Source organism: Neovison vison, chromosome 8 (genome assembly GCF_020171115.1).
Source record: "Neovison vison isolate M4711 chromosome 8, ASM_NN_V1, whole genome shotgun sequence".
In the NCBI taxonomy this organism is placed as follows: Eukaryota; Metazoa; Chordata; class Mammalia; order Carnivora; family Mustelidae; genus Neogale; species Neogale vison.
This window is the reverse complement of record NC_058098.1, coordinates 55717241-55729342: the sequence shown is the minus strand read 5'-3', so window position 1 is coordinate 55729342 and position 12102 is coordinate 55717241. Positions and strand designations below refer to the sequence as shown.

Here is a 12102-nt window from a genome sequence, read left to right as displayed (position 1 = left end):
GCTCACACAATGCCCACGGAAAGGGAACGCAGCCGGAATGGGCAACGAGCACCTGTGCACCATAGGCAGTGCTTACTGGGGGGCTGATATCTCCTTCCCATCTTACATGGTCAGAACCCTTGAGGCCATTTTTATTGAGCAGCTACGAGACACTTCATCTTAAATCTGAATTGTACTGCACTAGGTATCTCTCAGCCTTGGCAAGACTGGCTTGAGAAACTCAAGTCCAGTAAGCACCATATGATGAACAACACGTGCAAACAATTTCCCAAAAGGCAGTCCATCAGTCAGGTTCACAGGGAACTTCTCTGATCTACATTTACAATGAAGCACGCTTTACTCTTCCTGCTTGACCCTGGGCACCGGCCATGCAGAACCCCTACACTAGAAACGGCAAATAAATCTGAGGTTTACTGTAGGTACGTTACTGCTGATGAAGCTAATTGCTACCTTTATTGATGGCGCTCCTTTATTCTGGTTATTAAGAAGTGAAGACGATGATACAAGTCTACAAAGTTCTCTTGGTCCTAGCTCGTTGGTAGCTCTGGACTGAGATGAAAGGGTAAGGCCCAGCGAGGCTCTGCCCTGGCATGGGGAATGGCCCATTGCTCACTGTTGGCCCCTTATCTCCTCCATCACTACCATTTCCTTATGGAGAAATTGGTAAGCCTTCTACCCTTCTTCTTCTCTCTCCTCCCTTAGAATCTCCCCTGGTTTTCTAGTGCTTTCCCCCAGCACCGCTAGGTGACCTCAGTGCAAATGAATGGCCCCTGCCCCAGCCCTGGCAGAAGAAGGTGGCCCTCTGTGCACCGTCTTACCTCGGGTGCAATGTAGTCAGGAGTTCCGCAGAATGTGGTGGTTGTGACGCCGTTCAGAATCCCTTCCTTGCACATCCCAAAGTCAGCCAGCTTGCAGTGACCTTCTGCATCCAGAAGGATGTTGTCCAGTTTCAAATCCCTGAGAGATGGCTCAGAATTAATGCCTCAGCCATTCCAATAGGGTCTTTCTAAGGTGGGAGAGATGTGCACATCTCAGGGAAATCTGCTTCAGGGAGGAAAGCCTTTGAGGAGGCTTGATCTGCTGGCCCCCCACCTCAGTCCAGGGCTCCCACCCACACCGGCCAACCCCCAGAGGTGCCTCTGTGCTCCCCAAGGTGGGGGCTTCAGTAACCCCAGGAATGTCTCAGACTGCTGTGGTTTAATAAAATCAGTAGTTATTTGATGAAACCCTACTATGTGCTGAAATCCATATAGTTAGAGTTTGATATGAGAGGAAGAAGTAAGTCATCCCCCTTTTTTCCTGAATGAACCATAGGGAAAGCTGGAGGGACAAGAGTGATGCACGCTAACATCCATGACCCGGCTAAAACCACGTCAGAATCAGATGCTACCCTACAGAGCGCTGACTCTGTGAGCTGTCGTGTCATGGGGGAGGGTTATGAGGACATAACCCTGGGAGGGTTATGAGGACAACGTGATTCTCAAGAGAAGCTTGGAGAGAGGGTTAGGTTTAAAAAGAGCATGGCAGGAAAAGGTGGGAGGGAAGGGAAAGCTCAGACTGTGGGTGCCAAAGGCAGTGAAGGACCCTGGTGGATGGTGGGGAAAGACAGGTGTGTTGACCAACCCAAAAAGCCTAGAATGGAAGAGGAGTTTGAAATTCATGCTGAGGACAAGGAGAGACCTGCCTGTATGAGCATGGGCAGCACAGGCTGTGTGCAAGATCTATCTTCACAGGGCAAGCAAGCAGAGGGCAGAAGGGTCTGGGCACCGGAGGGAGGACACGCTGGTGGAGACAACCAGGCCCTACAGAGCCCAGGTGGTTCTGTGCAGCGAGTGAGCACCATGGGAGACGATGGGCAGGCAGGGTGGGGGGTGGGATGCTGGCCTCAGCCAGAGCAGCTTTCTTGCTTTACAGTTTGGGGTTCCATGTAAGATCTTGTATAAAATTTGAAGTTCTGGGTAGGAACCCCCTCTACCAACCAAATCTGCAAACCCCACACCTGTCTCATAGAAGGACCTAGATTGTCAGAGGGAGGCCCATCACAGCCCTCCCTCAGTGGCCACACTGGGCTGTGGTGGGGTGGGAGGGTCTTGCAAAGAAGGCCCATTACCCTGCACCTAGAGCAAGAGGGGCCTTTCTCACAAGCCTGCTGGCCTCTGGACTTGAACTCCAGCCACCATCAGGAATCCAGGCCTGAGTGCAAAGGTGGGGCAGGAAGCACTTCAGGGCCTCCCTGCTTTGCACCCGAGGCCTTGTTTCCGCTTACAGCTGGGACTTCTTCAGAAAAGAGAAAGCTCATAAAATATGCTGTTCTAAGCAGATACTTGTGAACTACAGAAAGAACAGTGAGCCCAACCAAGCTGAGCCCTGGGACCAGGGTCCCCCGCCTCCCCCGCTGGCCACCGTGTGTGGTCAAGGATCAGCTCTGGCTGGGGTGGGAGGGAAGGGAGAAGAACATGGACTTGGGCACGGGAGGCCTTGGGTTTAATCCCTAGGGAGGCATGGCCCTGGTGAAGTCCCCTTGCTGGTCCCTTACCTCGACCATTGAATTAGGATGACCCATTCCTGCTTGTTTGAAGGGTTGAGATTAAGTATGTGGAAGTAGCAGGCCTTTATAGAGTTATACCCACTTCCTTCGCGAGGAGACAGAGTTAGAGGGAACCGGGGGTTCTGTCTGTCTACCTGCAAATGTGGGCGTCATTGAGAAGTGAACCTGTGTGCCCTGCTAAGTTACAACCCCTTCATGCTCCCTAATCTAGGGCTGCCCGGCCCACACGCACGATGATTGCCATGGCAACATGTGTATTAGGAACAGCAATAACAAACGTGTGGAAAGCACCTCTGTGGGCTACAAACCACATTCATGACCTGAACAACAGTGAAGGTTCAGAAGAGCATGCTTTGCTCTGATTGTGGCAGCAGCAAGTAGATGGAAGCCGGAAGAAGGTTAAGTGACTTCTGAAAGGTGATGAGCAGGTTGACTTCACTGGGACTTGAACTTGGTCCCCTCTAGCTCCAAAGGCTGGTGTTCCCGCCTCTGTGCACTACACTCCTTCAGTTTCCTGCCTTGGTGTTGGTGGACTTTTTCCAGTATGAGCCACCAACCCCAATTTGAGAAAGGAGCCCATGCATGACCTCTCAAAGCTCCCTTCTTCAAAGTCCTGTCTGAAAGGCGCATTTCTGCTTTGTATGAATGGAGTAGGTTTGTAAGATTCCAACCCAGCCTCAGCTCTGCCCATTCAAAAGCTCCACTCAGCATTTTGTTCAGCTCACGGTTCCCACTCAGGGCAGGAGAAGGTGAAACGTCTTATTCTCCCCATCTTCTGCTCTTTGCCTTCCCCTCCTTAGGCCTGGGCACACACCGTCCCCTTGCTGCCTGTCCCCTCTGCTCCCTGAGGGAAGAAGCTGCCCCACGCTGAAGGGGGGGCCCACGAGGGCCAACGATGCTCTGCAGGAAGCACACAGGCAGCTGCCCCTCTGCTGTGGGGAAGGGAGGCCTCAGGCCAAATTGTGTCTTCACACAGTTCTGCCATGGATGCCAGAAATCCTGCCACGACTCACCTCCTCAAATTTCCCTTGTGTTTCTCTGAAGCTCGGCCTCCCTACACAAAACCAAGCCCTGTGAAAGAGACAGTGACTTATGTTCCTTTCCTTGGTGACAGGGAAGACGAGTTCAGTTGGAAAGTCCCCCGGGGACCAGAAATGCCACGATTAAAACTTGATTCCTCCTGGAGTCTTCAGTCTCATTAAAAAAGAAAAATAGGGGCGCCTGGGTGGCTCAGTGGGTTAAGCCGCTGCCTTCGGCTCAGGTCATGATCTCAGAGTCCTGGGATCGAGTCCCGCATCGGGCTCTCTGCTCAGCAGGGAGCCTGCTTCCCCCTCTCTCTCACTGCCTGCCTCTCTGCCTACTTGTGATTTCTCTCTGTCAAATAAATAAATAAAATCTTTAAAAAAAAAAAAAAAGAAAAGAAAAATAACCCTCATGGCCGGGAACAAACCTGTCTGTCTCGGTGAGTTCCTGAGTGCGAGTTTCAATGGAGGAGAGAGCTGAGGCCGCCCAGGGCCACGCTTGCTGCGGCCGAGGAAAAGAGAGAGGACATCTACCCTTCCTTACAAGGGGCTTGGGGGTCAAGGGCTGCTGAAGGGTGGAGTCCCTGAAATTCTGCTTGCTGCCCAGCTGGCTGAGGGCGACCCCTCTCGGTTTTCTCTCCCGCCCCCTTAGCAGCACTGCTGCCTGGTGACCTCCGACTTTCGACCTCCCGTTCCTTCTGCAGGATCCCCCACCTGCTGAGTTTTAGTGCTGCCTGTTCACGAGGGGTTTCTAAATCCTCCCTGGGAAGGTCAGGGACAATCATTTCTCAGCCTTGCCGGGTCCGAGGCCCAGCTGGCTGGACAGGTTGTGTAGGCTTTTCTCCTTCATGGGTGTTCCCCTGGTGCTCAAGTCAGCAGCCAGGCACGAAGTAGGTACTCATCAAACTTGTGGACTGATAGCTTTGCAAAGAGGGACTTCTGCCTAGATATTAATCCCCATCAGTCCTCAAATACAAGGACAGGGCACTTTTGAGGACCGGGACATTTTTTAAGGAATGGGGTCATTTTTGTTAATAGTGGAAAAAATACAGCAAAATCCTTTCCCCTCTATAGGAGTCAATACGATGAGCTTTTACTTATTAAATAGCTTCAATCAATTCTTTTCAGTAGGCAATACCTTCATGTGTTCTAAAACTCAGAGTATAAAAGGACAAACATTAAAAATTCTTCCTCCTATACTTGTTCTCCAGATACTACTCCCCCCCCATAGGCAACTGCATTTTGTTCATTCCTTGTGTCTTGTTTTTGTCATACTTTCTGCGTAAACAAGAATGTGTGACTATATATTTATGTCCCCTCTTTTAACGAACTGGGACCTGACTACATGCGATCTTTTGCACCTTATCTCTTCCGCTTAATACATATTGGAGATCTGTCTTGGCACATAAAGAGGCTCCTAATTCTTTATTATGGCTGTTCAATACTCTGTCACATTTCCTAGAGGACATTTAGCCTGCCTCCGATCTTGTGCTATTAAGAACAGTGCTGCTGTGAATAAGCTTATAAACATATGAAGGTAATTGTACAGATTTTCTAGAAAAGAAATGTCTGAATACGCTAGAAAAGGATTGTGGAGTTTGAGGGATATTGCCAAACTGCCCTCCTCAGAGCTGAAGGATTTACACTTCTGTCAGCAGTACCGATAGTGCCTCCTTCCTGACATGGTACGTGACTGAGTTTCTGGTAGTTTGATAGTGGAATGCAGTATCTCAGTATATATATATATTTTTTTTTTCAAGATTTTATTCATTTGAGAAAGCACATGTGGGCGGAGTGGCAAAGGGAGGGGGAGAAGCAGACTCCCTGCTGAGTGGGTGACCCCATGAGGGGCTCGATCCCAGGACCCTGAGACCATGACCTGAGCCCAAGTCAGATGCTCAACTGACGAGCCACCCAGGAGCTCCTATCCTGGTATATTCTCAAGTTTCTCTGTAAGTTTGAGCATTTTTTCATATATTTAAAAGATTTAAAAGATGTGTGTGTGTGTGTGTGTGAACTACTGCCATTTTTCCTTTATGGTATTTGTTTCTCGTCTTTAAGGAGATTTTTCTATATTAGGAAATAGACTTTGAGTGGTATAAGAATTGCAAATTCTTGTCCCAGTTTAATTTTTGACATTGCTTATGGTGGTTTATTGTATGTTTTTTGGATTTTATGCCTTAATTTGAAAGGCTGTACCCATTTCAAAGTTATAAAAGCATTCTCCCAATGTCTCCCCTTGTACTTTCATGGCTTTCATTTTATAAATGTATGTCTTTGATGTATTTGGCATTCAGCCTGATGAAGGTGTGAAGTAGGGTTTGTTTCCAAACCCATAAGATGGATAGTTCATCTTTTCCTCCTTGACTGAAACATCACCTTTTTCAAATACTGGTCCCAGCTCCCCATAAGGATTTGGACTTACTTCTGTACTCCTCATTCAATGATGCTGACCTATAACACACTTTCGAAATTACTGTAGGTTTATGATGCATTTTAACATCCAGTCGGACTGGTCCCCTTCTTCTTTTTCAAAATTTCCTGGCTACTCTTGCTTGTTTACTTTTCCATACGAACTTTACAATCATCTGTCTTGTTTTTAAAAAAATCCTGGTGATGTTTTTATTGGGAACATGTCTAAAGTTATAAATTAACTCAGAGAGAATTGAAATTTTTATGATGTTGAGTCTTCCTATCCAATAACATTGTTTGTCTTTCTATTCATTCAAGCCTTGTCTGTGTCCTTTAGGAGCATTTTTAAGGTTCTCTCCTATAGATCTTGTGCATTTCTTGTTATATTTAATGGGAGCCTGCTGGTTGGTCCAATATCCATTTTCATCTTCTTCCTTAGCAAGAGAACACCGTTGCTGCTGTTGGTGTTTTAAGCCTTGCACACAGTGGTGTAGCTAAACTGGAATTCAAAGCCTTCCTTAGAGCTGCGTGTGGTTACATAACTAAGTTCTAGCCAGTCAACTGTATGAGGCCTTCAAAGAAAGAGGCTTATCTTCTCTTTCCTTCTACCCATTGTCTGAATGAGGATATAATGCCTGGAGGCCTCGTAGTCACCTTCAGCCATAAAGAAAAGGACCAAGCCCCAGAAATGGTCACCGGACTTCTTATCTCCAGATAACACTCTTATGAAAAAGAAATAAACTTGTATCTTATTTAAAGCACGGTTGTCTGGGGCTTATATGATAATCGCAGCTGAGTCTACTCCTGAAGAATCCAAGTTGTTATTTTATATTCTAAATTCCTATTGTAAGTGGGGATCTTCTTTTCCATCATATCCTTACTCTGGTTGCATGTGTATGTTAGTCACTAATTTCTACTTACCGTTTTATGCCCTGCCACTACATGAATGTTCTTTATTTTTGCAAAGGTGTTTTCCGGTTGATTTTCCAAATCATTTGTAACTGGTGATTATTTTTACTTTCTCCTTTTCAGGGTTTGCATTTGTAACTTATTTACTTTGCCTATTATGTTAGAACCTTAAGAACAAGGCTGAGTAACAATGATGATAGTGAGCATATTTAGTAGTCTCAGATTTTGGGGGGTCTCTGATTATGACAAAGGCATTTTCCCAGGCAGAATGTCTTTATCATAACCCCTGTAACTTGGAACCTGACTGAAGGCAACCTTACTTATTGGGTAAGTAAAAACTTGGGAGAACTTCCATGGAAACTCCCTTTCTCCCCAGCTTCCAGAGGTCCCAGTGAGCTATGGGGAAGATGGTAAGGAACAGGCTCTGCAGTGCCCCTCTAGTCCCGGGTTTCTCAACCTTGGAACCGGACTGACATTTGCAGCTAGCTAATTCCTTGTCATGGGGGGCTGTCCTGGGCACTGTGGGACATTTAGTAGCAATGCTGACTTATACACATAAGACGCTATTATCAACACCCCCCACTGCCCCAGTGTGACAACCCCAAATGGCTCTAGACATTGTTAAATGTCCCCTGAAAGACCGCTGGTGGGCAACTACTGCTCTGAGTCTTAAACAGTGATTACAGCTCCAAGACAGTCTGGCCCGGGTCATTAAGCTGAATAGGGGTTTGAGAGCAAGGCTACCAGGAAAGGGTACATCTGTCTGGAGTGTCCTCTGCCATCTTATCCTGACAGACAGGAAGCCTGAACACAACAGCCCTGCTGTGTGTGTTTGGTACCATCAACCCACCTTTTTCACCATCTCAGGAAATCAAGGCTCAGGAAAGGTAAGCCTCTCACCCACCCTTGCACGGCTGGTAAGAGGCAGTACTGGGCTAACTCCACACAACAGACCATCTTTCAGATCAAATGTAAGATCCACGAGCTGGGAATCTCTATCTCCTGAGGGGACCCAAATTCCTTTGTGCTTATAAAAGGCAGGCTTCACGGCGAGAAGGGGGAATACAGAGGGCCAGAGGTCACAGTCGGGGAAGGTGTGATTTAGGGGCACAATGATATAACAAAGGCTCCCTTGAGGTGGGAATACAGATCACTTCCAGAAACTCAAAAGACAGTCAAGAAAACCCCAAATATGTTTGGGACTCAGTTTCCTTATCTGTAAAATGGGGATAATATTGCCATCACTGAATGAAGTAATCCATGTGACAGTTCTAGCATAGTGCCTGCCTGACATATGCTAGTTACTCCAGGAGTAACTAATAGTCTCTGAGAGTCTCCAAGCATCTCTGACAGTCATTTCTTAAAAATGCACGTACCCTGTGGGGGCAGGTCAGTAGGCCCCTAAAAACTCTTTAATAATGGAGAAATACTTATCCCTTCCTAGTGTGTATAAACCACAGAGACAGAATCCATGGAATGAAGACCACAGAGCATATGTAACTACCACACAGGGGCGAAAGTGTCCAAGGATACTTGAGAGACAGAACAAGACTGCAATGTCTAGGCCAGCCCAGGGAGAAAAATCACGGGCTCCTTTCCCCTGGGCCCAGGGAATGATATCTCGAACCCAGGGGAACATGAGCGCCCCAGGGGAGAAAGCAAGGGCAGGCAGCGAACAGCAGACGCCGGGTAGAGTCCTGGGATCCTCAGCACCTCAGCTATCTTAGCTTAAAAAATCCTCTCCAACTTGTGAAATTGTATTTTCCCAATTTGGTAGATTCGCCAAGAATAAGGGCCAGAAAATTCTTCTGGAAACCACTAGCATTTAGCAAAGGCTTGGCACCCCGGGGAACCTTCGCAGATAAGAAACAATGGAAAAAAATTTTTTTTTGCTTGACTTGAAAACACACTCCAAAGGAAAAGACCCATATGTCCCTGTCTTCTTCACTCTGCCTCTCCATTTTTAATGCCCTCATTTCCCTGGTACCCTCGATGGTATATCCCTCCGGCATGCTAATTCCCCCAAACTCAGGCCCCAACACCACGCCACGCAAACGACAGCACATTCTTCCATTCACTTGAAGATAAGAGATTAGAAAGATTACTTCTCAGGATGCCAAGTATTTGGATCACCAGAGAGCAGGCCCTCGGGGGGGAGGTTATGAAGAAACTCTGCTTGTTTTTGGACAAAGAGTGGAGGCTAGCACATGACTGTGGTTAATCAGATGGGAACACAGGCTCTTTGGGCAGATGTTGCTTTCATAGACTGAACCACACATTCCCGAGAAGACAATTTTTCCCCTTCAATATAGCACACTCCCCTTGGCAGTGGGGCAAACGTCGGTGACCGGCTGCTGTCCTTCCTCCTCACTCCCTCTGTGGCGGCTACCCCTGAGTACTCGCGGGAATGCCACATCACTCCAGGGCCACCACAGGCACAAAGCCCAGGAAAGGGGTCCTCATGCCGCTCTGTCAAATGGAGAGACGTCGTTTGCTTCAGAGCCAAGATTTCAAAATTCTCCATTGCAACGCTGATACCTGAGAGTCACTGGTCATGTTTCACTCTGGGCCAGTCTGCAGGGAAATCTCGGAGTCTTTTCAAAGGAAAAGCTCAATCATTTAGGACAGAATAGTTCACTACCATTTTGGTTTTTTCCCACATGCTTTTTGTAGGCTGGCTCAGTATAAGTCTTTAAATGCATTATCTCATTGAATCTCACCAACAGCCTGGGGACACCTTAGGATTATCACCGCCTCCGTTGTAAAGATGAGGAAGAAGGATCCGAGGGGCTATGCTCCTGGCCCTGGATACACAGGTGGCAAGTGGCAGAGTTGCTTCGCCTGACATCAACCCAGGCTCTGAACCACTTAGCTAGGTTGCTTGAGGAGGGGGGAAAAAAAGATTGTATCTACACTCTTAACCTCCTGTGGGATGGAGAGCATGGTTGTTGCTGTTGGGGTGACAGCTGTTTTGGACTCATGTCAAGGTAGTTAGAAGATGTAACTGATAAGCCACGCAGTGTTATTTTGACCAAACTGACGATCCCAGTCTGAACACAGCAGCCCTCTAGCTACCACACTGATAGCTGGAAAACTCAAGGTGTGAAATGGTACCCCTTTCACATCCAAAAGAAACAGCCTGGGGCTGTACCTGGACATTAAGACTTGGAATCCCTGCAGAATAATTTATCTGACTGTGAGATTATATCTAATTACTTTTTTTTTTTAAATCTACAGTAGTGAAAGCAAATTCTTACCCTTGATACACGCACAGATAAATATCCTGACCTCCACTGACGGGAAATAGGCCTTGACCTGGGACTGGCTCCTCTGACCATCATGACATTTATACCGAGACCCTCCCTCCCCCCAATTCCTTTCTACACCGTCCGTCAACCTGCACTTAGAAATGGCTCTTTGGGGCTCGGTCGGTAAACAGACTGACCCAAAGACAGTGACGACTTCAAGCAAGTCACTTCTCTGAGCTCGCTGTCCTCAAATATGAGAAAAGACGGCTGGATGAGCTAATCCCCAAGGACCCTTCTCGTCTGAGATCCTGGGAAGCGAAGGCAGCTGGAGCTCGTGAAGTCTGAACTTGCAGTCCTGGCCGCTGCACACCAAATATTTCCCTTTCCACTCCAGAGCAAACCTTCGCCAACAGGCCTTTCCATACAAAACGTAAATCAGACGATGCTCTCCTTCTGCTCGCATTCTTCAGGGGCACCCCGCGAACACGCTTCCTGCTGTGCTCTGCGAGGTGCTCTGAGGTCTCTACTAGCTTTTCCCTCACCACATCCCCTCTTAATCCACACCTGGGCCTGCGGGCCTTGGGTGCTTCCCAAGGGTGTGAGGCTGTCTCCTGCTTCCATGTCCCGGCACAGGCCCCGCTAGGAGGGTCTGTCTTCTACAATGGACACCCATGAAGGCGGGGCCTGGAAGCCCCCCCCCCCACCCAGTGCCTGATCCTTCCTAGCACCTCAATACCCACTGGTCAAAGGATGGGAAAATCAGGGAGCAGGCAGGGGAATTTGGAAATCATGGCCCCAGGCAGTTAGGCGATCCGAACAAATGCTTTCAGATACCATATGGAACTATTAAAACACATTATTAGAAACTGTTAAAACCAAGGTCAAGGTACCAAAGGCAGCCAAATCTGGCATTCTCCTGTACCCTTCAGTCCCTTCTCCTGTTATACTCTGGAAGAACCTCTCCGCTCATCCCAGCAGCTTCCATGGCAGTCAGAGCGGAGGCCCAAGAATCGTGCTCGGGCTCTGGAGCTGGCCCTCCTTTTGCCACCACCTCCCCGTCTTTCGAGCCACAGGGTCAGGGATCTCTGATAGCACTTTCCTGCCTTGAGACCTTTGCCGCATGGCTGTTCCCTCTCCCTGGAGAATAGACCCCTTGTCATTAAGGTCCATGCCTCAACCTCTCTTCCTCAGGGAGGCCTCTCAGTGGTCACCCTGCATAAAGCAGCCCACTGCCACTTGCCACCCCCTACTCCTGACCCTTCCCTGAATCTCAGTCACCTCAGTCATTTCCTCCACAACAACGACAACAACCTGTAAGGACTCTGCTTGTTTATTTCCTTAAGTAAATGGTTTCCCCCACAGGAGCTCCATGGGAACAGCGACTGCATCTTCATGTTCCCAGCATGGTCCCCAGAGCCCTGCAAAGTGCCTGCACTCACTGTTGGTTGAGAGTCCCAAGGAGACAGATCTGTATTCAGTCCACTCCAGTGATGGTCCAGCTAATGGCATGATTACAAATCCTCATGCCTCCGTTGCCTTGTTGGCCCTGGTTGTCATGTTCCACAGTACTCAGGGTTGCCGCTCAGAGCCTGCTTTTTGTGGTGGGCCTTGAGGATACTGGGGGAGAGGACACAGTCCCTGTCCTCAAGGAGGGTTCTGGAGGGAGAGGCCGGAAGGCTTGGGATGGTAAATTCTGCACTAGCGGGGTGAACAGGATACCCATACTGCCCTTACAAGGCCAGGGCTGCCAGTCCTGCCTCCTTCTTGGCCCCAGCAATTTGCAGCTCAAAATCTAGCCAGCATTCATGACAAAAAGGGCCACTCCAGCTAAAGGACCAACAGTAATCTTCCTGGGGGTGTGCCTGGAGTCTGGCGGAAGTGGACTACAGCTCCTCATGCCCAGAATTCCCAGACAGGGAACCAGAACATCACTCTTCAAGGTCAGCGCCAGAAGATGCCCCAA

At 48.4% G+C, this 12102-nt stretch overlaps 1 protein-coding gene across 1 annotated transcript in view; it reads right to left on the bottom strand.

Moving 5' to 3' along the window:
* The window catches only part of PRKCE (protein kinase C epsilon), a 487391-nt gene that overhangs the window by 34385 nt on the left and 440904 nt on the right, over positions 1–12102 (bottom strand). The window contains exon 12 of the mRNA XM_044263634.1: positions 819–957. Coding sequence (XP_044119569.1) covers positions 819–957 — 139 coding nt within the window. The remainder of the gene's footprint in view (positions 1–818; positions 958–12102) is intronic.